The 25908-nt window shown below is 44.0% G+C and overlaps 2 protein-coding genes and 1 pseudogene across 7 annotated transcripts; 1 reads left to right on the forward strand and 2 right to left on the reverse strand.

The window, feature by feature from the left end:
• Positions 1–2635: 2635 nt before the first annotated feature.
• Positions 2636–9333, reverse strand: LOC133919057 (exosome complex component RRP45B-like). Of its 6 annotated transcripts, none has more exons than XR_009909891.1 (10): positions 9099–9333; positions 8712–8921; positions 8526–8621; positions 8318–8432; positions 8006–8086; positions 7713–7901; positions 4499–4664; positions 3383–3620; positions 3265–3300; positions 2636–3115 (listed from the first exon to the last, which is right to left on the reverse strand). XR_009909891.1 is itself a non-coding variant. In XM_062363284.1 (9 exons), the coding sequence occupies exons 1-8, from the start codon at positions 9230–9232 to the stop codon at positions 3418–3420; spliced, it is 1197 nt and encodes a 398-aa protein (XP_062219268.1). In that variant the 5' UTR covers positions 9233–9333; the 3' UTR covers positions 2636–3115; positions 3383–3417. The 6 variants fall into 6 exon arrangements, 4 of the variants coding, with proteins under 4 accessions (XP_062219268.1, XP_062219271.1, XP_062219269.1 ...); XR_009909890.1 differs by having other exon boundaries at positions 4496–4664; XM_062363284.1 differs by lacking the exon at positions 3265–3300 and having other exon boundaries at positions 4496–4664.
• Positions 9334–18631: 9298 nt separating this feature from the next.
• LOC133919059 (ammonium transporter 3 member 3-like) lies at positions 18632–21606 on the forward strand (annotated as a pseudogene).
• Positions 21607–22605: 999 nt separating this feature from the next.
• On the reverse strand, positions 22606–25174 carry LOC133919058 (protein FAR1-RELATED SEQUENCE 5-like). Its single transcript, XM_062363288.1, has 2 exons — positions 25035–25174; positions 22606–24935 (listed from the first exon to the last, which is right to left on the reverse strand). Exon 2 carries the CDS (start codon positions 24884–24886, stop codon positions 22748–22750), a length of 2139 nt encoding a protein of 712 aa, XP_062219272.1. The 5' UTR covers positions 24887–24935; positions 25035–25174; the 3' UTR covers positions 22606–22747.
• Positions 25175–25908: the final 734 nt, after the last annotated feature.

The raw sequence follows: 25908 nt of genomic DNA on the forward strand, positions 1-25908 counted from the left end.
ATTACTGTTTGGTGTACTATTCTTAGTAGTTTCTTTTGTATACTTCTGACATATCGATTAGGAAGTGAACAGTTCATGAACCTACAAGATAAAAATTTTGAAGACTTCGAGCAACCCTCAGCTGAAGCAAGTGTACTTAAACATCTTGCACCTATTTTAGGATATTTATATTAATTGTTTATCCTTCTTGCATGTTTCTCTAAATTGGAAACCTATAAATATGGTTTACTAGCACTTGTATGATTATCCTTGTCGACGTTTATGAGTCATGGGAAACAAAGGGTAGATATGCTAGTCGCTATGGTTAGGTTATGAGTTAAACTTGACTAATGTTTATGCAACATGAATCGGGTGTGGTAATCTTTTGTAGCAACATGGTAGCCTATAACCAAGCTAAACCGCAACCATCCACGAGGCCTATATGGGTACGATCTGGCCAATTAATTAGTCACCCCTTCGATTTTGTGAGCACCATTGGACGGTTGAGTGGCACAAGAGGGGGCTTCTGCAGTCATGAAATCACTATTAACGGTGAAACCTCAGTGGGTACTTTCAGGTCGACGGTAGCTTTGTGAAGGCCTTGTGGTGATCTCCTGACGACATGCCATAGGAAGTGTGTAAGTGCTTGGCCGGCACATCAACATGGAGACTGTCACCTGGTAATGTGGGTGATGAAATCATGACCCATGGGGAAAGATGGGCAAACTTTACAGAGTATCAAATTAATTGATCGGTCATGCTCACAGTCAAGAGCGGTGTAGAATTCTTCTTGATTAGTTGGGATCAGGGTTTTGGTATGGTTAGTCGGGTAGCTAGATAATTGGTGAGTCTTGGTAATTGGATGGAATTCGATGAGCTGTTCTTCTTGTTTAAGTGGTGTATTCATACTTAGTAAATAGGATGTCTATTGTTAGAGTTATAGGTTAAGGTTGCTTAGTGCAGTAAACCAGTGTCTAATCTTATCTTAACTTAAGCCCCATATCATGCTCTCCTACACTTGCGAAGTACATTATGTACTCACACCCGTTGCTTCCTCTCTATTGCATTCTACTGCTATTCAGAAGCCATCAATGAAGATGCACCCTTCGATGGAGACGACTTCGACCCAGAGCTCCTTTTTTAGGCTAGTGTTCCCTAGTTGACACCTGTGGAAGATGAAAAACCCTCTAACACTAGAGTTTATATTTTTTGCTGTGTTTTTCTTCTAGACCCTTAGGTCCTCTGGTAATTAGTTAAGACGTTATTTTAATAATGGCACTATGATGATACACCGATGATATAACGCATATATGAAACTTGATACTAGCATGCATGTGTTGTACCTGGTTTTGTTCTTTTAAAACTAGGTGTTACACAATGTGTCTAAACCTATTACATGGAATAGATTGGATCAAGTTAAACTAAGGATAATGTTGTTGAGTATCTCCTATGGTCTTGATGCTTGTGTCGAGTTACAGATGCCTCTATCTCCCCCTGGATTCTAGGTCTCCGCTGTATATAGGGCTGATATACCGATTTCTATCTAGTTGTAAGAGATAGTGAGTCATTCATCTTGTCTACTATAACAAAATAGATGAATCCGACTTGGATACTAGTCGTTCTCGAGTTGTGCAACCAATCGAAATCTTATTAGTATACGTCTTCTAGATTTCTGGGTGTATCAGGTGTCGCAGATTCAGTTACGTAGTATTCAAAGTTATTATATATATACACAATATATCCTATTCATATACAGTATACTCCTTATACATACATACTCCGTACTTAGATACTCGACATGTTCCAAGATGTCATTTCAGTTTCCTCCGATATCTTAAAATTTTCAGTAAAACTCTCTTTCCGAAGTAAGCATGTAAGGTAAACGTAAAACCTTTGATGAAAGAAACATGGAACCTGTAACGGAACTCACATGACCATCGAAAACTTGATGTATATATAGCTGCCTGAGACTGAGAAGAACTGAAATTGCAGCGGGAACATTGAGAGTAACACACATGCCTGATACTAGAACCAAATTTGGATGGAAGCATCGATCGAAGCTGCTCATGTAGGATGGACATACTAGTTGCGTTGCTACATGCATGCAAAACACATTCAGTCTTTAGTTTAGAGAATTACTTCACGTGTATGCTTTAGTTTTTAAGATGGAAAACACATGATGCGTTCATGTGCTTGGTATTATAGTATATGCTAAAGGAAGATCAGGCTCAAATATGGTGCTAATTTTTTTAGACGAAATAAGGTGCTTATTAACAGGCTTGGATTCGTTCGCCCACTATGTGGACTGGGCCAGAAACGTGGTTTCACACTTTGGGCCAGAGTCCTATACTAAAATCCTATTTGTTTCTGACTTCTAGTTCTGCTTTTATTACGAACAGAAATTAAAAGTCAGAACAAACAGAATTCTGAAGAAGTTACTTCTAACTACTTCTGAGAAAAATAAACTAAAACTGAGAAATTCGCTGAGATACGCTTTTCTGAGAAACTATGTGCTGAAAAACAAAAAATTTATTGTAAAAACCAATAGCCTATTTCTAAAAACAGTTTTTCAGACAAATCAAAAACACAGCTTTTCAGAAAAAACTCAAAAACAGAAGCTCAAACAAACAGACCCTAAATCTAAACCGACGAGACAGTTGCGGACGGCCTGGCTCTTCACGGATCAAATTGGGGCTCGTGGCCTGATGCTGATGGTTGGGTACAGGAAGGCAGCCTCTTGTCAAGGTCATTTTTCAGCAAAGAGTTGCACGCAACAACCTTGAGAAGAGCAAATAAAACGGATGGTTTAAAGGTTGTTGGAATGCAATATTTCTCTAAACCTTTAAACAAATTTCTAGAACGGTACCATTGCCCAATAGGACAACGAAGCAAGGATTGCCCATGCTACGAATGACGGTACGAGAACATTGCCCAGCTCTCCCATGGACTGACACAAGCAAGAGTTGGACGGCTTGTCACGGAACTTGATATGAAAAGTCAACTGGGAAAACCATTTCTACAACGCTGTTCTACAGCTTGAACAAAATTTGCATGTGGTCACCACTGCTAATTTCTGACACTTCAAAACACATAAGAAGCCAATGCGTAGCAGTACACCACCCTCCGATGAAGATCCCTGCATCAGGAATTTTGACTGGGGGTTATGCTGATTATCGTTGATTACTAGTAGGCGCAATCATTATTGAAAAATTGTAATAGCATACACAGATAAAACAAACTGAACGGGCACACTAATCCTTGTTCATTTGACTATCAGAAAAATACCTCAACTATAGCAGGAAGTCATCAGGCTAATCAACACTGGCAAAATAAAGAGCAGAGTAACTACCAATAACAAGAATGTTAAGAGGCAAATACAGAAAAAACGCAAATAGCTACTTACCTGACAGGCCTAGAAGTTACAGAATTAGAGCTAAGCTAGCTCCTGTCACTTTTTTTCTTCTTTCTTTTATGTTTTGGTTTGACAGCACCTTTTAGACTCTTTGGTGATCTAACTTCCTGGGCCTCGTCAGACTCTCCAGCAGCCCCAGAGCCTGATGTGCTTTTCACCTCAGTGTTAGATTCAGTTAACATTAGTTTGGCATCTTCATGGTTATTCGCCTCAACCATGGTTGCTGGATCTGCATATTGCAAAGAAAAATACCATAAGGACGGGCATCTGAACTCATGTGAGAGAATCATTCATCTCAGTTAAGATGATATAAGAGTTTCCTCACGGAAGACTAAAACAGAGAAATGGCTTCAGGATTTCTGCTGGAGGTAAAAATGCTTACAATGCTAGATCCACATGATCTGAACAAATACACAACCTAGTTTTCGGATACGTTAAGGATGTTCAATCAAAATGGCATAAACAGAAGGATGTCGGTGGAGTGCTTACTGGCAGGAGGCAGGCTTATACATATCAGAATTTGAACAAATCAGGGCATGCTGATATTATAAATATAAATCTTTCACTCAGCCATAGATGAACCTGAATTTTTGTTACTATTATTTGAAAAAGGAGCTGGGTGAAACTAATAGTAGTTGTAACCAAAGCATGACTAGAAAGAAGGGACATAATTTGTTTTTGACATTTCATAAAGATGATTATTTCATGGTCAGTGAGCACTAAAAATGCCAACCAAATGATGATCTGCAAACACATTTCAGAGTGTGGCACTGACAGTTAGCGAGTACCCAGATTATATGTTCATGCACTGGATACTATTTGGGAAAAGAAAATGAACATGAAAAAAAAATTAACAGTACCAGGCAACTGAGAAATTCTGAGGGAGCTTAATGAAACTCCTTTAGAATATGGGTCTCTACATTGCAAAAATCAGGACTAGTTCGCAAAACTTTGATTCTAAATATCTAGAATTTAGGAAACAAATACACCGGACCAATAACTACCAATTTGATAGGCGACCAATGAATGTTGACGTTTGTTTGTGTTTAGAAATTCTGTCCCCAGTCAAGGGTGAATTCCTTTTTATATTTTGATGATCCTCACCACCTTTGCTTATCTGCTGAACATAACTGAGTGTCTTCACAGTTTGCCTTTCCAATTCACCATCACCTTTGTCCTCCATAGTTACATCAGGAACATTAATCTTCTGAGGCACTGAGGCTGGCAAACGCTTTACTTTCTTTAAAGCTTTCTCGGCGGTGTATGAGTCTACCTGAACGAAAATAGTATGAGTCTACCTGAACGAAAATAATACAATTATTTGATGCTTGCTGAAATGCAAAGCCAACCATAGAATGTTAATCATAATCTGTGTAGCTTCACATTTCGTTAAACGATACAGACATGTAAACTGCATTCTTCACTACTTTAAAAAACACAGTTGGTGGTGGTTTATTCAACCAGCTCGCATCCCTCCTCCCATCTCACAAAGCAACCAGCGCCACTCACTCAGCGCCACCTAATTCGGCTGTGGCGTCCACCTTGCTGCACGTGGCATCGCCTTACCGCACTGCGATGCCGCGAGGTAGAAGCAACACGCACGAGTGAACACAGAACGCGCAAGGGGTGGGAGTGGGGAGGGGGACACAGAGAGCACGCAAGGGAAAACCAGAAGCGTGCGCCGCCTACTGCCCAGATCCGTCATTGCCGCCTCCACTGCTCCGGTACGCCGTCGTTGCCTCCTGCGGTGCTCTCCTCTGCTCAATCCATGGTGGCACGGTCCGTTGGATCTGTCCTCCGCTCGCTTGCTCCTCCGTCGTGGACTCCTCCATCTGTTGGGCCATTTCTCTTCAACAATCGACTGTCTGCTGCTGCTTGCTATTTGTGATAGATTACCTGCTAGTGTGAGCTTCTGAGCTTGTGATGGACTGCCTGCTAATCTGCTAGCTTGTGATTAGGGGTGGCAATGGATCAGGTCGGGGCCAGTTGGAGCAAGAACGCACCCGACCCGAAACCTGAAACAAGAAACAAACCCAAAAATCAAATCAGGTGTAAAACTACCCCTAGCCCCAGGCCTGGTGGGGACCTGAGATCCGAAAAATCTTCAATCTCCATCAGACCACCACAAAAAATCTTCAATGGCTGGACCTAGTGGTGCCGTCACACTGCTCCGATTAGCATCATCATGCCTCGCGCACTCACCGCAGTGCTCCGGGCGACATGTCTCCCACCGCACCATGGCCACCCGTCTTTGTCGTGGTGCTCCGAGCGACGTGCCTCCTGCCGCACCATGGCCACCTCGCACCCTCGTCGCGTTGCTCCGAGCGGCATGCCTCCTGCTGCGCTACTCCGGGGCCATGGCCACCTCACATGACCCAGGGAAGTGTCGGCCTCCGAGGCCAACGTCGTGGCACCCGAGGCTAGGAGCGCGTCTAGCACCGACGGCTCCATCGACACCGCAGGAGCGCGTGGTCCGAGCAACCGAGGCGTAGATCTGTGATGCGAGCTCTCCGATGGAGGCGGAGCCACGACGATGGACAACACCCTCCTCTACCCGACCTTTGGCCGCCTTGTCCTCAACAACGCCAGCAATGCCCTCGAGTCCATGTTCCTCCACGGTAGCGAGGAAATCTCTGCGAGGGCCGTGCTCTCTTTTCAGCCCAACGTCAGCAAGCCTGAGATATAGTGGGGTGACTGGGCTGAGTTGGGCCCGTGGGAGACCCATGGGTGCACAAGCTGCCTTGGCCCTGGACCCGCCTGGAATCGGGGGCCCAACCCGATGGCCCCGTAGGTCAAATTTCACAACCGAACTGCCCCTGTCTGTCTGAAACCTGCGATGCCCTAACCCGACCCGACCCACTGCCACCCTTACTTGTGATGGATTGCCTGCTTGCTAGTCTGCTACTGCTTGCTATTAGTGCCTGCTAGTGTATTGCTACTGCTACTGCTTGATTGTTTGCCTATTGATCGCTACTCATTTACTTGTGTATTGATGTCTGCTACTGAACATTCTTTCTTTTCATGTGAAGTGAGTATGGCGTCTCCTCGCCTCGCCTCACGCCATACTTGCCTAAAAGGTGTGAAGGTAGTCAAGCGTCTCGCCTCACCTTACCGTCGTAATAACTATGCTCCTACCCGAATAAGCGAATTCCCACCGTGCACTCAAGGACAAGACGAGTGTTGCCGGCCTTCCCCAAGACAACCCCCCCCCCCCACCCCCAATTACCACAACAGCTCCATCCCTTCACTCCATCCTCTACTCCTTGTTTTTTTTATCTTATTTCTTTTGGGACAAGTATTGGTTGCAATTTTGCTTTCAAGCTGGTCTTGTCCATCAGCAAGAAGCAGAATAGCTGGAGGGCAACATGAAAGTTGCATGCTGGCATCCAGGAAATCCTATTGCGGCCATCTAACTTGAGCTTTTTTATAGGTGTAAGATGAGGCATTTTCCTCATTACTTTTGATTTGTGAAATAGTCACCATCACACTATGAAGGGCTACATGTCATTTGAGGTCAAAGTAAAATTTTGAATGGCATGTTTAGCTTAATTTAGCTCCAATGAGGCGACAATATTATTTCAATCCAGTCTACCTCTATACTTGATGGATCAACTGAGGACATGCTAATTTTCATGCCCGCAGAATCAATAAAACTAATAATGTATGATATTCATTTCTTTGGAAGTGTGTGCATTGGATTTTATATATGGTGAGCCAATAGTAGATCTATGGGTTCCAGGTTTTCAGGCAAAGGCATTCTGCCCAAGTGGTTGTTCATCTGCCTGTTATGTTTAGTGTTATGAGAACCCAAGAAAATGATCTAACGTTCTCTCTGCAAGATGTTGTATTTGCATGGGCTCCCAGGACCTGTCTATGTAGAGCAGGTTAATGGAGTTTTGCTTACCAGTTGAAATATTAAGCTTTTGTCTTCTCTTGTGAAGCATTAACGTTTGCAGTAATTCCTCCAGTTGACTAAATTTGTGTGAGTGTATCAAGTGGTAAAAATTGCTACAAAAGCTGATGAACTATTAGGGAAAAATTTCTGTTAAGTAAATTATGCAATGCAGTCTGCTACAAAAGCTGAAGTCGTATTAGTGAACATTTTTCAGCTAAGAAAATACGCAATGCAATATATATTAAAATTGAGAAGGAATTTCTATATGCAAAGGTAAATTGCCACAAAATTTCATTATAATGTAATTTACATCGTTCTGAGATGTTTTCATGCTTTGATGTTTAGAATTTAGAAGTTGTTTATTTGAGATCCATAGCAACGCATGAACACCTCGGCTAGTCATAGAATTTGATGCTGCTGACTTACTGCGTTCTTTATTTTGCTTGTTATATCAGCAGCCTTAACTGAAGCAATTCTTAAACACTGCATGATGACACTTGACATAACACCCTCTCCACCAGGTTTCTGGATGGCACAAACATCACCATTCAAGTTAATTGTAGCAGTCATCCTCCCTCCCATAATTGCTTCTTCCTTGTATGTTGGATCAACAACCTACACAAAAGACTCAGTTATAAAACTGAGGGTGCTAATGGCAAAACATGATGATCATTTGTCAAAAGCACTTATATCTTGAAATATTGGGAATTGGGACATACCACGACGTTACCTTCACCAAAATAGGCAAAGGTTACAGCTATGGGAAGATGATGAATCGTTAGAGGTAGTGGATCCCTAACCTGTAAAATACAGTAAGAACCAAAAATAAGATAATTTCAGCGTCGGTGTTAACCAAGCGTACCAGAAAGTGACAACTGACAATGGGCTGTGTATGTGGTTGCACATTGCCGGATCACAGAACTCTTGTGATATTTACAGTTTGACATAACAAACTAGCAAATGTAATTACAGTTTGAGAAATATATTAGCAAAAATATATACAATACAACACCTTGCAGGTTTATGCCTACCTCAGGATCATGCACTGTTACTTGCTGACCATCTTCCCCACCAACCGTGCATTCAGGCCTCCGGAAAGTAGACAAAGCTGCCAATGCAGCAATGTTGGCAGCATCAATGAGATTCCTGAGGGACAAAACATGGCACTGGACAAGCTTAGAAGCATAACCAGAAGTGTCCACAAATTAATTGCATCAGTGTACTGTACACAACCCATACCCTCCGTTATCCAAAATGTGAAGGTCGACACGCATAGACCAGACATGCTTCCCGGCAATAACACACAGCGACTCCATGTCCACGGCTCGGCTCTCCCTGAGAAACAAAAACAAAACAAAAAAAAAATCATCATTGTGCTCCACACTTGAAACAATTAAATAAACGAAAAGACAAGAATTAGGATACCTCAGGCCGCGGTCGATGACTCGGCCAAGCTCAATTGCTGATTCCCCAGGCCGCCCGGGATCGAAGGCAGGATCGGCCATGGGCGAGAACTCAGTGAATATGGCCAGCGTCCCCTCGTTAGGCCTGTCCCTGTAGGGCTGCACCAGCTGCGCGGTCACGTATCCCATCACGCGCGTCTCCCCGAGCTGCACCTCCGACGAGCCGTCCTCTCTGTAGATTCCAAAAATAACAGCAACCCACACGCTAAGGAATCGCCCAAAATCGCCACTTGCCGGAGCGGCGCAAAGCCGCCGCCGCGGCGAGACCAAACGGCCCACGACGGAAGGACGAGGAAGGAATCGCGTGCGGGGGGACGGGGAGGAGGCCAGGTGACGAGGTGGGATGTACCTGCCGAAGGCGATCTTGAGGCGGCGGAAGTCGAAGGAGCGGCGGCCGTCGACGCGGAGGTCGGACTGGAGTGCGCTCTCGATGAAGTCGCGCTCGTTCACCGTGGGGCGCCACCGCAGGTGCTCCATGGCCATGGGCTCCTGACCTCCACTCGACGGCGGCGGGAGAGAGCTAGGGCTTTAGCCGCCGAGGGGTTTGGTTTGGTTTTGGTTTGACCGCGTTTTTTTTTTTTTTTTTTTTTGCTTCTTTTTCTTTTTTGAGAGGGCCGCGGCGGTAACTGCCACCGTGTAAAGACTTGTGCCGGGGACAGGACAGGACGGGACGAGACTAGAGCTAACAGAAAAGGCTCTGGAAATTGTAATGGTTTTTGGAATTTTTTATATATTTTTTTTCTCAAATTTTTCAAGATTAAATATCTATTTTAAAAATAATAAAATCTACCCTACCGTCACCTGTTCAACAGGCGAGAACAAGATCTCACCCGTTGAACCAGCATCACCTTGTAGGCCCCGGCTAGCAGCGTATTTAATAATCGGAGAGAGAAAGGTCTCGCCTGTTCAAAAAGGATACATTTATTCGATTTAATTCAACTGTAGAACTATATGTATAATTAGTTTTTTAATAGAATTTGTATTCAATAAATTGAAAAATATTGCACATTAATTTTCTAAAAAAAATTATTTAGTTGGTGTAAAAGTGTGCGAATTTTTTTTCTTCGAAATGACTTCGTAAAAATACAAAATCTAATTTGTCGAATAATAGTAGTTATGAAGCATAAATATTATATAATTTGGCACGAAGTTTACATATTCAGAGTATGGTAACATAGTACATGTCAAATACGAAATCAAATCATCGGCCGACCGCTAGAACATATCCTTATTACTCCCGGTTGTTCCTCTTACCTGCCATGCGAAGTGGGATATAGCACCGTCTGACGTTATTGCATCTCTCTTCACACAATTGTTCCTGTAGTTCCTCGATAACGACGTGCAGGTGACGGATGTATTTTTGAATATGTGGTTCTATTAACGGGTCAATCCAGTACTGGAACCCATAATCGTCCGTTTGGAAAAAGTGATAGACGAGATAAGTAAATAGTTTTGAAAAAATAGGAAAGAAAGTAGGTACTATTTGTTCATACTCTGAAATGTAGATAACGGAAAAAGCGACGGTCTGCGTCATCAAAATGTTCATAAACCTGGACTACAGCATCATCTCTATGTCGATATGGTGGTCAAAATGAGCAAAGAAGAGTATTATGGTTTCCATAGAAATCTTTGCCATAGACGTCTAAATGGGAGTGTAGAGGTGGTGGATCGATGAGGCCATCGAGAGAATGAGGAAACGTCATTGTCTCAAGCCAATTCGAGGTCAGAAGATTTGTGAGTTGAGAATTGATTGAGTTTTGTTTATATACAACAAGTCTTGATTGTGTATGGACCAAGTGTATGTATGTAATTTGAAGATAGTGCATGGATTGGATGTCTTCCTGTAGCGACTCTGAGTAGTCGGCAGCGTTTGGACACATCACTCTTAAAAGGTGGTAGCGACAGGTTACGTCAATCTAAACATGTAATGACATTGTAAGTAGTAACATCCCCTATACCTATGGTAGATATTTTTTCATGTATGCTAACTACCAGTAGAGACTCAATTGGTTTGTGTTTGTAGAAAAAAGACATCCCATCGGTAGAGAACATATGAGGCAACAGTGAGTGACCACACACCTCAGCTTTTAGCAACAAATGACAACACCTTGCTGTAACATAGCATCCTTCTTGTAACTCACACTTTACATATGAAGTGACCACATGACAGAACTTTAAGCATGAAATGACAACACATATATCGTGCTTCAGGCTTTAGACACGAAGTGAACACACGACTCAGTTTTTACCATAAAATGACAACACATCTGTCCTAACTAATACTTTACACATGAACAAACCAAATAACTCAGCTTTAACCTATCACATCGGATTCCATCAAGAATGCCTCGGGTTAGATGTTAGTCACAATTCCGACAATAATGAGACAAATCTGCTCTACGAATTGCTTGCGCTTGATGCTAGTGACCACTCTGATACTTCTAGGTACTAAGTCTGCCACTCATGTGACTGCCATAATAGTCAAAACATTAAGAGAAATGGATGGTGACACCATTGAAGTCCTTCATAAAGGTCATACGCCTGACCTTTAATCATGTATTATATGACAGAGCTTTACGCATCGTATCCTATAGCTTAGACATATCCTACACATATGGTATACTCTTCTTCATATGTGCCAACTACCAGTACGACAAGTCTCGATATGGACCGTATGAGTACCCACCGGTATAGCGACATAGATCACTCATGTGGCACTTTCCACACCATTTCATGCACTATGTTACTAATCTCTCCTCTTGTTTCTTTTGTTCAGTCTCCTCCACCTATCTACGATTTCATGTAATGACTCGATATAGAGCAAAATGAAGACCAGAAGTGGTAGATGAACATAGAGATGCGATGGAGGAGGGAAGCTTACCAACATCGCAAGTACGAGCGACATCAGGAGGAACTATGGATGAAGCGGTAGGAGGAGGAGCGCATCAGGAATGCCGCGAAGGAGCACGCCGCGGCTCAAGCACGTGAAGTAGAGAGGAAAAGAAAGCAGGAGAGGGCCCGTCACGCTAAGGCAGGGAGTCCGATGCCCTAAGAAAGGACAAATATCCTAGGTGCACTTAGTAGAGAGCATCTATTGTACCCCGATATATTTCTATTTCCTAAGGCATGTTAGGTTTAGCAGCGGCATGCTATTAGGTTAGTCTTTAGGTGTACCGTTCATGTGAACGTTTGTTGTCATCTCTTTACGGCTATGGTCCATTCGCGTAGCGATGAAAAATCTTATGTCCCATGTAATGTTTATCAGCGTATGTAAATTTCGTGTCGGGTTATATGATATTTCTGCTTCATAACTACTATTGTTTGACAAATTAGATTTTGTATTCTCACAAAGTCACTTTGTACAAAAAATTTCACACACTTTTACACCAACTAAATATTTTTTTTTCAAAAAATTAATGTGCAATATTTTTTAATTTACCGAATACAAATTCTATTAAAAACTAATTATACATATAGTTCTGCAGTTAAATTAAATCGAATGTTCAGCGAGCGAGAACAAGGTGTCGCTCGCTGAATGGGCGAGACCCTGCTCTCTCCAATTATTAAATGCGTTGCCAGCCGGGGCCCACAAGGTGTCACTCGTTAAATGGACGAGATCTTGTTCTCGCCCATTGAACGGGTGATAGTAGGATAAACTTTATTATTTTTAAAATGGACATGTAATCTTAAAATTTTTAATATATATATATATATATATATATATACTGTATGCATATTCTGCAGGTATGCTCACTGTAGTTTATGTCTACGCACACCCCACAAGTTGTAACTCACAGTGTTTCAGGTTGTAACCGAGGGATATATGCAGTGCGAATAACAAGTTATAACTCATAGTGTTAGCTTCTCATATTGCAATTATGTATTTATGGGCGTAAAGTTGTAACTGGTCTACATAACAAGTTGTAACTCACAGTGTTTCGAGTTGTAACTGGGAATGTGCGCAGTGCAAATAACAAATTGTAACTCACAGTGTTAGCTTCTCGTGTTGCAATTATGCATTTATGGGCGTAAAGTTGTAACTAGTCTACCTAACAAGTTGTAACTCACAGTTTTTCGAGTTGTAACTGGGAATGTGCGCAGTGCGAATAACAAATTGTAACTCACAGTGTTAACTTCTCGTATTGCAATTATTTATTTCTGGACGTGTGAAGTTGTAACTGATCTACCTAACAAGTTGTAACTCACAGTGTTTTGGGTTGTAACCATATTCCCTTCATTTCGTTCCTTTTTCGATTGCATTTCCCGTTCCCATTCCCTTTATTTTCTCTCATCTCCAACAACTTCCCTTTGAGAGGAATCGCGAAGGGAAAGAAGAGAGAATTCCGTCCTGAAGGGAATGACTCTGGTAAACCCTTCGTGACGAGAACCGTGAAGGGAAACCGTTGGAGCGTTGGGATTCCCATCGCGAGCGAAAATCCTATCGTGAAGGGATTTTCGTTGCCTATCGTGAAGAAATTTTCGTTCCCTTCAGCGCTCCAACGGTTTCTCTTCACGGTTCCCATCACGAAGGGATTTCTAGTGTCATTCCCTTTAGGACGGGATTCTCTCTCCTTTCCCTTCATGATTCCTCTTGAATGGAAGCTGTTGGAGATGAGAGAAAATAAAAGAAATCGAGAAGGTAACGAAATGAAAAGAATATAGTTGAAGATGATCTAATATAATGTAATGTGCGTTTCACCAACTGTGCAAGGTCATGAGCTATAAATTTTCTCACAGTTGCATTACTGGCCACAATGCCTACATGCAGTCAAAGGCAGGGCTACAAATGGGTATTTTTAATAAGCAGTTTTGGATTACTATTTTAGTTCATTTGCATGTATGAGCGCATATTTAGTTCAATTGCGTGGATTTTGGATGGACCCAATAAAAAAAAACAGAACTTACATACTAGTTGGAGGTCGCCGTAGATTTGGAAATTTTTGGGTTTTGAATGGACCCAGGAAAAAACAAAACTTACGTCCTAGTTGGAGGTCGCCATAGACTTGAAAATTTTTGGGTTTTGGATGGACCCAGGAAAAAAATAAAACTTACGTCCTAGTTAGATGTCACCGTAGACTCGGAAAATTTTACTACTACTTTTTATTTCTGGAGAAGAGCTGGGGAGCTCGCAGGTCAACTCGATGCGACACTTCACTTGGGCTCTTCGCCTGACTCCACGAATTGTTCAGTCTCTAGTACAGTCTAGAAGAATGTGGAAGTCCCCCGTGAAGATTTCATGAGTACAAGCTCTCTCCATCCGCCTAGAATCTTTTGGTTTTGGATTCACGGCACTCCAAGTATTAAAGTTGAATGCGGCTCAAAACGAAGCACGAATTACGTCAAATTCGATTTTTAGGAGCACCGTGTAGTAATGCAGTGCACTCGTGTTTTCAGGTCTGTTAGTTGGATTGATACTTTTAGTTTTTGGTTTTTATTAAAAGTTGGCTTCTAGCTTTTAAGTTCTGGTTAATAGCTTTCTACTATTATCTTTTATAATAATTTTTTAATTTTTTAGCGTCTCAAAAATTAGAAAAACTCATCTTAACTTAGTTCTCAACTTTTAGTTTATTCGTTCAGAAATCACCTTTTTCAACTTTTCAAAAACCGGCTCAACAACCAACCATTTAGTTGGACTTCTGACTTCTAACCAGCAGAAACCAGCAAAAGTCCAACCAAACATAGTCTCAGTACAAGGTGAGTCAGGACTCGTTAACAAATCAAACAACATCAACAATAGTTATTTATTCTCAGTTGATTTTTTTAAATGAACCGATAAGAGAACTATCTACTGTATTAATAACAAGAAAAGTTTGATGGCCTGATTTGCTCGATTAATTAAAAAAACTAAGTAAAAATCATAAAACACAATGAACAAACTACTTAGCGAAACTAGACCTAGGGCACCACATAAATAACTTAGATTCTTACTCACTACCTAGCTAGACTAGTCCTGAGATGGTCTATAGCGCCACATAATAGATGAAAATCGAACCAAAGCTAGCAATCACTCGAAACTGGGAGGAAGGTTTCTCCTATACAACGCCTCCAAAGATCCATTTTGAAACACATGAAATAGGTTTTCATCCAAAGAACTTCTCGGAGTCAGCAAGGAACACCACAACACCTCTTCCAAAAAAGGAACAATGTCTGAGAGCATGATCGACACGCGCTGGCATTGATAGGACACTGAGCAGAGCTTTCGCTTGGTGTTCTCGAACCCACTAGGTCAAATGGTGCCAAAAACACGAATATCGCCATGAAGCCACGAAAGACATGCAGCCACTGCCGCCAGCCCCTTGAGCCCCCCCCCCCCATAGACAAAAGGAGCCATCACACTAGCGCCACGGGATTATGACCGGAGTGTCGTTGTTGCCAAACTGATCATCACCAGACCCCAACCAAAGGCACACTAACGCATCAGTCAAGAAAACAACCTAGATACTATGGAGGATCACCATCGCACGAAGCTTGAAAGAGATTAATAGAAATAGTGGCACGATGAACCACAAGCTAAACCACGGCCAAGACTAGCCATGGTGAGCACACACTGTTAGGATCTTTGATCAACAGCGATAGAGGCAACCTGTAGCTTGGCAACAAGAAGAACGATGCACAAGAGATCCAATTGGGAAGGGAGATGGTTGTGAGGGTGTTGTCCTTGACACTTGTGCATGAGTGGTCATCGTGCTGGCACCGCCGAACACATAGATAGACCCCGATGAACCACGCCAAGGTTGTGCATAGGCACCTAATGAGCTGCAGGCCTCTAAGACATGGTACCGAGCACAACGAGGTAGAGGAGGCTCCCTGTAGTGGCTCGGGCACCAACGCAACAGATCCAGGCACCAAAGAGCAGATCCAAGCACACCACCATGGAGACTACGCAGATCTGGTGAGGACCCCGACGAGTTCGCATGTTCCATGGCAGTGGCCACTGGGAGCTTAGGGAGACATGGAGCCCAGTGATGAGGCTCAGGGAGAGATGGAGCTCAGCGCCGACGGTCGCCCAAGCGCATCGACGTGCAAATCTAGGTCAAGGCGCAAAGAACCTAGCAGTGGCACGTAGATCTAGTTGCCACGCCATTGGTTGTGCAGATATGGCTTCCACACCATCGGGCCATCACACCATTGGGCCACTGTGAAGATCAGGTCCTCGCGTCGTGCCGCTGATCAAGTAGATCTAACCGGCACCTCAAGCAGATATGGTCGCCATCCACATGCGCCAGCACTACGTTACAGTAGAGGTGCGCAGATCTAGGCGCTCACCTTGAAAACACGTTGAGCCAAAGAAGATCCGGCCACCACACAACTGCCACTGCCGGGATCTAGAAGACAAGGAAGGGAGGAAGGCCGTGACAAAGACCACTTGACTCCACTGCTGGCCACCGCCACCACTGTTGGACGGCAATGGCAACAGAGGCCATGCCAAGCTCATCGTCTGGGCTGGTGGTAGCAAGGTGGTGTCCCCCCCCCCTCAATTGCCCTAGCGAGGGCCCATGCGTGTTCATGACATATTATAGTGGCATCCTAGTTTGTTTCTAGCCAGAAGAGATTTTTTTTCTGTCATTGGTATAGTGCCATGTGACACATGTAAAAAAGGAAGAATTCCATTACCGAGAAAAATCCACTTAATGTGTTTGTATGAACGAATTCCACCTAATGTATTAACTACAAAACCCAACATGAAACACCTAAAAACTAACCACCCCGCGGGTGAGCTTGTAGCCCAGTGGCAAAACCTCTAAGGGTTGAGTGAGCCGAGAGGGGGGGGGGGGTCGATCCCCTGTCCCACACAGCCCCTGTAGTGGTGTCCAAACAACGTCAGGTAAGGGGGGCCTTCGTCTAAAAAAACCACCCCTCCCCCAATAAAACAAGTCAATGTACACATTCGGTAAGTTTGAGAGGAGCAACGATGGTGGTTGCATTGGTTGGAGGTTGGAGCTTCTGCCTCCAACCTTGGTCAGAACTCAGAAGAGGGTATAATATGAAGACATCACTAGATAGGAAACTAGGAAAGCTTGGTTAATTTTTCATATACATACATAAGAGTATCTCCAAGAGATACTCAAAAACTCACTCCCAATATCACTGTATAGGGAGCCTTCCCAATAAAATTTATTCCCTAAATCTCCTTCCTCTCTAGCAGACTCCTAATACCCCATCCTATATATTTCAACAGACCACAGTCTCTTCCCTCTCTTGTGTCACCGACGGGTGGACCTTAGCTGTCATATCTCACCGTGCGGTTGGTTGGGGCGGAGAGGGCTCGAGGAGGCCTAGTGATGGTGAGGTGGTCCGACAAAAGGAGCTCTTGTCGACGACACGCTGTGGAGTTTTTCGGCTAAAATCAATCGAAGCAAAATGATTAGAAGGTCTTGGAGGTGGCACATGCTTAAGGAATCAAAGTTTGGCTCACCGTGTGAGGCTATCCACAGTGACTGTTGGTGGCGAAAAAGGGGGCGACGGTGGCGGGGCTCCTCGGTGTTCCTCTGTGAAAATCAAGCAGGGAAAATGTTTATTGGTCTCTAGGGAGTGTCCAGGCGTGAAGGTTTGGAGGATAACTCACCGAGACGAGAGAACGGCTCCGCACGGCGGCGACAGGTCATTTCAGCCGGATGCGAAGACGACGGTGGTGCAGGTGTTCATCTGGTGCCAACTGCAAGAATGATGGGAGAAAAGAGATCAGAGGGGGTAGGGGATGATTATGGCGAGGTCGGGTTGAGGCGAGGCTCACCAAGAGTGGCACGATCGCAGCCGAACACTCGTTGGTGCCGAGGAGGGCACCTTCTTCCTCGATGAACCAGGGAGCGATGAGCTCAAGTTCAAGGAGAGGAAGAACGAGGGTGAGCTGGGGAGTGAGTTGGTGCAGTGAGAGGCTTAAAGGAGAGGTCTTGTTCGCGGTCCATGCGGTGGGTTCAAGGAGTGATGGTGAGAGATTTGGCCGGGAAGCACAGGAGGAGCCACATACCAACGACGACGAACGAACGGAGCAGCAGTCAGAGAAGAAGGCGCGGGCGGATGGGAGCATGTAGGTGAGCCTAGGTGGGACTGAGAGCCTGCCTGGTTCCTCACTTCTAGCTAGGATGGAAAGGGGTATTAAGAACATCTAAATATTGAGAATCATATATGGCATCTATTAGAGATAATTTTTAAAGATGAAATCTTTAAATTTAACTATAGAGAATTATATTAGATTTCTCTTAGAGATGCTCTAAGTTTCGATATATAGTACAGTTCCTTTCCAACTGAAGGTCATAAAGATACCAATCATGCTGAAATGTCACTGGTATACCTTTGATCTAGTCGTCGGAGAAGCAGCAAGTAAAATTACTCCAGCTATATGGAAGCACTTGTAAACTAAGTTGCAGATAGTATCTTTAATTCGATTCAGTTCTCCTCGCAAAAAGAAAAGAAAAATTCGGTTCAGTTATAGAATGGAGATGCAAGTCATTCTAGACTTAGTAAACGACGAAAGATGCTGCTGCCTACTTCATGCAACCTCCGAGTCATTTTGGACTGGAAATGCAAGTATTCAACTAGCCAACTAGTCCAGGTCAACCAAACCAAGTCCCTTTCTGTGTTCTGCTTTCTTCTGCAGGAAAACAATCAGTGTACAGACAAACACACCTCCCAATTCCAACCTTCTTTTCCTCTGGAGTGCCTTGCTTATGAATGATCCCAATTCACAATTACAAGTCACAACTCCCATAAGGTTAATAATGCTATTTTAATAAGCATTAAAAGATGCAAGTGGTGTGCCGTGACATGCAACTCAAGAGCATAAATTCATAGTAACTCAACAGCGTGCCCTTTTGATTCCTAGGACTAATCTCATCAGATCAAGTTATAACAGAATCAAAGCAAGTACAGCCTTGTCACTACTTCAGCAAGTACAACCTTGTCAGCGCTAATAGGAACCTTACCAGACACTCCAGGGTTTATGTGAGCTGTAACTTGTTTGTACTCAGGGAGGTATATATATATTTAGTTGTATAGACCCAGTACACCTCAGGCACACAGACAATCCTTATAGGAGCTTTGTTAGCGAATTCAGTGCAATCCGTACCGTCTTTATCTCTGTCCTCTCCTCCTACCAATCTTTCAGTGCGAACCATGGCAGGAGCGATACCGGTTGCATACGGGAACACATCGTCGTCGCCAGACTGGCTCAACAAGGGAGACAACGCATGCAGATGACATCCGCGACCATGCCGGGGGCTGGGGATCTTGTACGGCAGCATTGTCAAGAAGAAGTGGGCAATCAACTCGGCTTCATGCACTGTACGCCTTTGCTGCCGTATGGATCTGCTGGGTCATCTGGGCGTACATGTCCTTTGGTGACCGGCTCCTGCCCTTCTGGGGCAAGGCACGACCGGGGCTCGGGCAGAGCTTCCTGGTAGCGCGGTCGGAGCTCACCGCCACCGCTACCACAACGGCTGGCTTGAGGCGGAGATGCTCCAGCCGTTCTACCCAGCTGCAACCATGGTGTACTTCCAGTGCATCTTTGCCACCATCACCATCATCCTTGCCGGATCACTGCTCGGGGGCATGAACATGGATGGCCTTTGTGCCACTCTGGATTACCTTCTCCTACACGATCTGTGCCTTCTCGCTTTGGGGCGGTGGCTTCCTCTTCCAGTGGGGTGTCATAGACTACTCTGGTGGCTATGTCATCCACCTCTCTTCTGGCATCGCTGGCCTTACCGCTGCCTACTGGGTACACAAAACATCCCTGATTGGATTCATCATTCCACTTCTGTATCTATGGTTCTGACATTTCCTTGCACATAGGTGGGACCAAGGTCAGCGTCAGACAGGGAGCGGTTCCCTCCGAACAACATACTGCTGGTGCTAGCAGGGGCAGGGCTACTGTGGCTTGGATGGACAGGCTTCAACGGTGGTGACACATACTCCGCCTATATAGACTCATCCATGGCAGTGCTCAACACACGTCTGTGTATCCACTAGCCTGCTAATGTGGACACTCCTAGATGTCTTCTTCTTCGGGAAGCCGTCCGTAATTGGTGCCGTGCAGGGCATGATCACCGGTCTTGTATGCATCACCCCTGGTGCAGGTGAGTAGCCTTTCGTCCCTTTCCTTCCTCCATTGGCAGATGGACTGGTTCAACCAAGACCTAACCACTTAAAAGTATTGCAACTTGCATTAGTACTTTATCACAATGATAATGTCCTGGAAAGTAAACTAAGGAAAACAAGTGAAACTAAGGATATAGAATCTGACGAAGTCAACAAAGAATCAAGTATCTGCATCTTCTGTATTCCGGGCTCTTAGATCAATTCTATATCCTGCAGCATTGAGCTAAATGAAAACAGCCAGGACACCGTATTGTAGCCACCTAAGCAGGCTTAAGATAACTTGATCCACAACCATGCCATAACTTGTGATATTTAATTGGGTTCTGCAAATATGTAATTTGAGATCTTGTCTTCTCTGAGGTGACACTCTTGTTGCTAAGCTACAAGCAAAGGGCATTGGTTGACCAGGATTTCTAAAACTAATGGCCCTTCACTTGTTTCAAGCACTCAGATTCCAGCCACCCAACACAGAAAAGGATGTCCGCCATTCATCAAACTCACTGTCTTTCCGTAGTGAAAGAAGACCTGATTGGCCTGAAAAATTTAAGTGTCACTTTCTTGTCAAGAATCTTAAAAAAACATCTGACTGACTGAAACATGATTCTGACCATGGCATGTCCTTCCAAATTACTTTTCTTTCAATAGATGGCAACCTTCCTGATTGGTTTCAATATATTAGCAGAAATGGCTCCGTTAACTATTATTCGATTTTAGGTTTTGTGTAAAAGTGCCTATGTTTTTAATTATCTAGAAAAAGTTCAGATTTGAATTTTTATCTGGCTATAAAAGACCTGCCACCACCTCCAGAAAACATGTGCGCATGCAAACGCAGGAACAAAGAACAGAAGCTTTTCACTTTTTTGAGACATTCACCCCTATGTTTCAATAGAAATGAACAGAAACAAGAACATAGTATAATAGATAAAGTGATAAAAAGGGCATCAAGATATTTCATGGTAAAAGCTAACATGCAATTAACCAGGTGCAACAAACAAACCCTTACATCAAGCGGTGGCTGTTTTCCATTTTAATTGGTTAATTAACAAAGACTAGATTTTTCATTTAATAGGCCTGGTGCAAGGTTGAGCAGCTATTGTGATGGGAATTCTGTCGGGTAGCATTCCCTGGCACACCATGATGGTTCTGCACAAGAAGTGGTCCTTCATGCAGAGGATTGATGATACCCTTGGCTTCTTCCACACCCACGCCGTGGCTGGGTTCCTTGGTGGCACCACCACCGGACTCTTTGCCGAACCTGTCCTCTGCAGCCTCTTCCTCTCCATCCCAGACTCCAGAGGTGCATTGTATCGTGGGGATGGTGGATCGCAGTTTGGGAGGCAGATTGCTGGTGTGCTCTTTGTCATTGCCTGGAACATCGTTATCACTTCCATCATCTATGTCCTTATTGGCCTAGTCCTGCCCCTCCGGATTTCTGATGAACAGCTGCTTATTGGGGATGATGCTGTACATGGTGAGGAGGCCTATGCTATACGGGCGGAAAGTGAGCACAAGGACATAACTCACCATGATGAGAGCAGACATAGTGGTGTCGCTGTAGGAGTGACAGAATGTTTGAGCACACATGTTTCATGACGGAAAGAAAAACTGAAATGCATTTTATTGTTATCAGTCGATGAGACAGAGACATCAGCAACAAAGCATTTGTTAATAGAGGAAAGAGGAGTGCGCAGGCTTTTATTTGATTTTGGAATCTTTCCTTCCTTTAGGATTAACGATGCTGTACATTTCAAGGTGCAGGAACAAGGAAATAAGCTTATTCTTCTCCACAAATGATTGTAGTTGTTCATGCCATAACTCATAGAAGGGTGGAACTTAATTCACTTCAATTCAATTTGCCATAGGTTTTGTTAACAATATTCCAGATAGGAGTAAGTGAGAAGTCGTATTAGTTGAATTTATGGTGGGGAACGCAAAATAGTCTGCTAGCCACAATAATCACAATAAAGGATATGCATGCCGGATACTCAACTTGCTACACATTAATACATTCATGAAATAAAAATAAATCTGTGTATTCCAAATTTTTATGGATGCGGTAGGAAAGCACTCTGGCATGAATGTGTCACAGCAGAATCCCTTCCTAGCAATCATGGATTTTCGCACTGGATTGACACTGGGTGCTCGCCCTATCAGTATATCTATTGGCCACAAATTCTACAACTACTGGGGTTCTAGTTCTACAACTACTGGGCTTCTAGTTCTCACTATGTTACAGGGCCCAATTTCAAGCTAGTTAACACTCTGCACATAGCAGCAACAAACTAGTGACCTCACATCTTAAATCAGAAGCAGATGCATTCGGGGGACTCTATGTCAGTTAGAAACCAGGTAATAAACAACTAACTTCAGCAGGAAACTGATCAAAAAAGAGCAGTCCAGAGTGGTTCTCCTATTTCTCTCCTTGCATTGTTCTGAGACAATCAAAATGTGACTTTTAGAAATGTGCATATGTCCAAACTACACCAACCTAAACTCATTCATATTCATCCTAAACTTGTCTGAGAGGTAAATCGTTGTAGGATCTAAACTGGTCAGTTTACCACAACCCACTGCCACCAATACTACCTAAAAAAAATACTAGGGCATTTTGTCATAACATTTTAACAAACATCATTACTTCATGGGCATAACAAAGATGTGGTACCAAAGATTGGAATATCAAGTAAAGCGCAGGGAATCACAACAAGAATTGACAAAAAAAGTTGAAAGCATAAAAACTTACTCGAACTTGTACCTCGTTTGAAAAAAAAACTATTTTCATTTCTTAAGAGTACAGTTTGAGTCAGCACAAGTGAAGTTCTGCATGCAACTTCCAAAGAACCCGGAAGTGCATCTTGCTCATCTTCAGCAGAAAGTCCAGAAGCTTAATTAGTGCTTCTTTCAAGTGGCATACGAAGGTGCATACTGGCTAACATTTCCTAGGCATGTCTCCAGTTCCTTCTCTCCACTCTCAAGAGTATTCCACAGCGTTTTCCTCAATTCCTCCTGCCCTTGGCTCTTAATCACAAGGTCATAAGCATACCGCATAACATATTTGCAGTATGCAGCTTCATCGTCCATACATTCCTGATATGATGGTTCATATTGTTTTGGGTTAAAAACCCATTTCTTCGCATCCTTGGTCCACCGCTTCAGTATGTAAATTTCTGGAATTTTGCATGCATTCTTGATACTAAGAGCTTTCAGAGCATGCGGGCAAAGTAAACCCATTGTCTCAAACTTACTGCAGCTGCAAGTGATTTGCATCATATTCATATTGAAATGAACGGTGCAGACTCTTGACCCTCGCCCTTGCATGGTCATCTCAAATTGATATGTGTTATTGTCTTCACACTGAAGCTCCTTAAATTTTGTGGCACCACACCCGTCGAGAAAATCCGTCTCGAACAGCTTGTAGATTCTATGTGTATAAACTTTTGCTGCATGATTCAAAATATCACTGTGCTTTATAATACAAGCAGGTGGCTTTTGGCAACACCGTGTGTCCTCATCATACTCTTTTCCCCGCCAATCTTCAGTCTGTTTATCCACAGCAACAGCAATTGCGGAAAGAGAGGTCAATTTATCAGCAATGCCACTGAATATGTTACTCATACTGTCACATTGTGGCTCATACTCAACCCCGCCATCAAAGATGTACTTGTTGAGAGCACTACACCATTTCTGCTTGAGCTTATACAGTTTCTTAAGCCACTTATTGTCCTGCAACTTAAATGCACGGAGCATTTCAGCCCATGTTTCTTCAAACTCTGCTTCCGAGTCACATCCCTGCATACACTTGATGAACATCTTATTGAACGCTTTTGAACCATTAAGAGAACCAAGACGAGAAGTGGCATTCTTTTGGATGTGCCAGTGAGCAATGCGATGGCATGTATTTGGAAAAACCTCTTCAATTGCTTTGGACATAACTTGATCTTGATTCGTGAAAATGGATCGAGGATGCCGGTTCCCCATGGACTCCAAGAAGGACTTGAACAACCACAAAAAAGTTGACATCGACTCATCAGCTAAGAGCGCGCAGCCATACATAGTGGTCTGCCAATGGTGGTTCACGCCAACAAAAGGCGCACATACCACGTTCTGTTTGTTTAAGCGATAAGTCAAATCAAACACAACCACATCACCGAAATAGTCATAGTCAATCCTGCTCCTTCCATCACGCCAAAAGAAATTAGTCATCCGACCACCTTGATCTAATTGAACATCCCAGTAGAACATGCCATCTTCATTTGCCCTGCTCTTCAGGTGGCTCACAAGGCTCTGCAAGTCTCCAGTACCTATGGCCGGTGCCTTTGCCATAGTACCGTACCCGACTAGCAAATCCTGCTTCAAAGTCTCCACATTGTTGGTTGCACTAGTGCTTCCCGCAGGCAATTGGGGAGGGTTACTTTGCACCTGGTACCCTGCATACAACATTGCCTCGACAGAACTCGACCTCCCTGCTATAAGTGACCTTGCAGACCGCAAAAGGTGCCGTTCCTCGGGCCTCGCCAGGTTGTGGTTGTGATCAGAGACCAGCCGAATAACCTTCCACTCCCCCTGGTCGTTCACCCTGAACCGGACCATGGCCTTGCAGTTGGTCCTGGTGTGTGGGTCGTTGAAGTTAGCATCAGTAAGCTTCTCCCCTTCCTTGAGCCCTTCCTTGGAGCAGAAGTAGTCCTTGGTCCGTATCCTCTTGGTGCCGGTGAAGTAGGATTGCTTCCCCTTGCGGATGCTAAACCCCATGCGGTGGCCGTAGTCGCAGTAGAGCTTGTAGGCCGCCTCCTCGCTGCACACCACCTTCCGGAGCAGCTCCTCGGTGCCCTCCTTGCTGCCGTGCACCGTCGCGGCTTCCTCCTCGTTCTCGGCCTCGTCGCCGTACTCCCTCCTCCCCGCCGCTTCGTCGCCGGAGTTGGAAACGACCGCCAGCTGAGCTTCCGTGGTCCCATCGCCACTGGCAGCGCCATCATCCAGCGGCACGACCGCCCCCTCGCCGCCCTGGTCTGCGCCGGTGGCGGCGGGCTCGACGTGGGACATGGTGGACCAACTGAGATTGATCTTGCGCGCTCAAGGAGAAGAACCACACCTAATTGAACCGTGGATAGATGGATTGGATCAGTAGGGCACCAAGCAGCGAGCAAGGGACTCAATCCGACAGAGCAAGCTAGGGTTACTTAGTACTTACAGACAGGAGAAGGAACCGATCCAAGTCCGGACGGGTGGATCTCCACTCCGCGCCAGTGGAAGCGGGAAGGAGGACGAGGGCGGCGACGCCTCTCGGCGACAGAAAACTATGGCGGAAGGAGGGCCGGGGCTGGCTTGCTGTGTCTCGTCGCCGGCGGCGAGGCGCAACGAAATGCGAGAAAAGAAAAGAGCGGCGAATTTGAGAGTGGGAATGAACAGATTTGGGGAGAAATCAAGGTGCATCAAAAGGCCACCCGTGTTTTTCAGGTAAATGCGTTAGAACCGAAAATATGCAACAAACATATTATATATTTTGGTAGATATCACATTCGTTTACCAATCAGTATAGTGATTTTTTAGGTGGCGACTCTAACCCCTTTTTCTTCTGCACCAAAAACAAGAGGAAAGAGAGTTGTGGATATTTAATACTAATCCAATAACCTAAGATGCCTCAACGAGTGCTCACACTATTCACTAAAACTCCCCATGTATTTTGCTACATTTGTACAGGAACAGCATGGGCTCTGTCATAATAGATTTTATATAAACCTATTTTTTTTCAATTTGAACACTGCATAAAAAGGCCAATCTTTGCTTGAAAACATGCCTACAACTCCATAGACTTTATTGGCAAGCATTAAACATCGCCCGGCTCCCATTTGCACTAAAATGTGTTTTGAGCTATGTTAAATTCACAAGGGAAAAAAATCTAAATGTTCTACATAGTTTCGTCCAATGGCATGTAAACCACATATCAATAATCCGACACCCGAAACGAAAGGTCAACTCAAGAAACTTGCATCGAAGCCATGTTTTGATGCTATGGCAGAATACTAAAAATATGACTTAAACCATTGTTATGTATGGCGGAAAAA

Source organism: Phragmites australis, chromosome 5, assembly GCF_958298935.1.
Source record: "Phragmites australis chromosome 5, lpPhrAust1.1, whole genome shotgun sequence".
In the NCBI taxonomy this organism is placed as follows: Eukaryota; Viridiplantae; Streptophyta; class Magnoliopsida; order Poales; family Poaceae; genus Phragmites; species Phragmites australis.

What these genes read in the sequence shown, in the direction of transcription:
- LOC133919057 (XM_062363284.1), bottom strand. Translation starts at nt 9,232, where the DNA reads ATGGCCATGGAGCACCTGCGGTGGCGCCCCACGGTGAACGAGCGCGAC. An exon ending in TAACAGTGCATGATCCTGAG is followed by an intron (nt 8,087 to 8,317) that starts GTAGGCATAAAC and finishes TGTATTTTACAG; the next exon opens with GTTAGGGATCCACTACCTCT. An exon ending in TTGGTGAAGGTAACGTCGTG is followed by an intron (nt 7,902 to 8,005) that starts GTATGTCCCAAT and finishes TCTTTTGTGTAG; the next exon opens with GTTGTTGATCCAACATACAA.
- LOC133919058 (XM_062363288.1), bottom strand. Translation starts at nt 24,886, where the DNA reads ATGTCCCACGTCGAGCCCGCCGCCACCGGCGCAGACCAGGGCGGCGAG.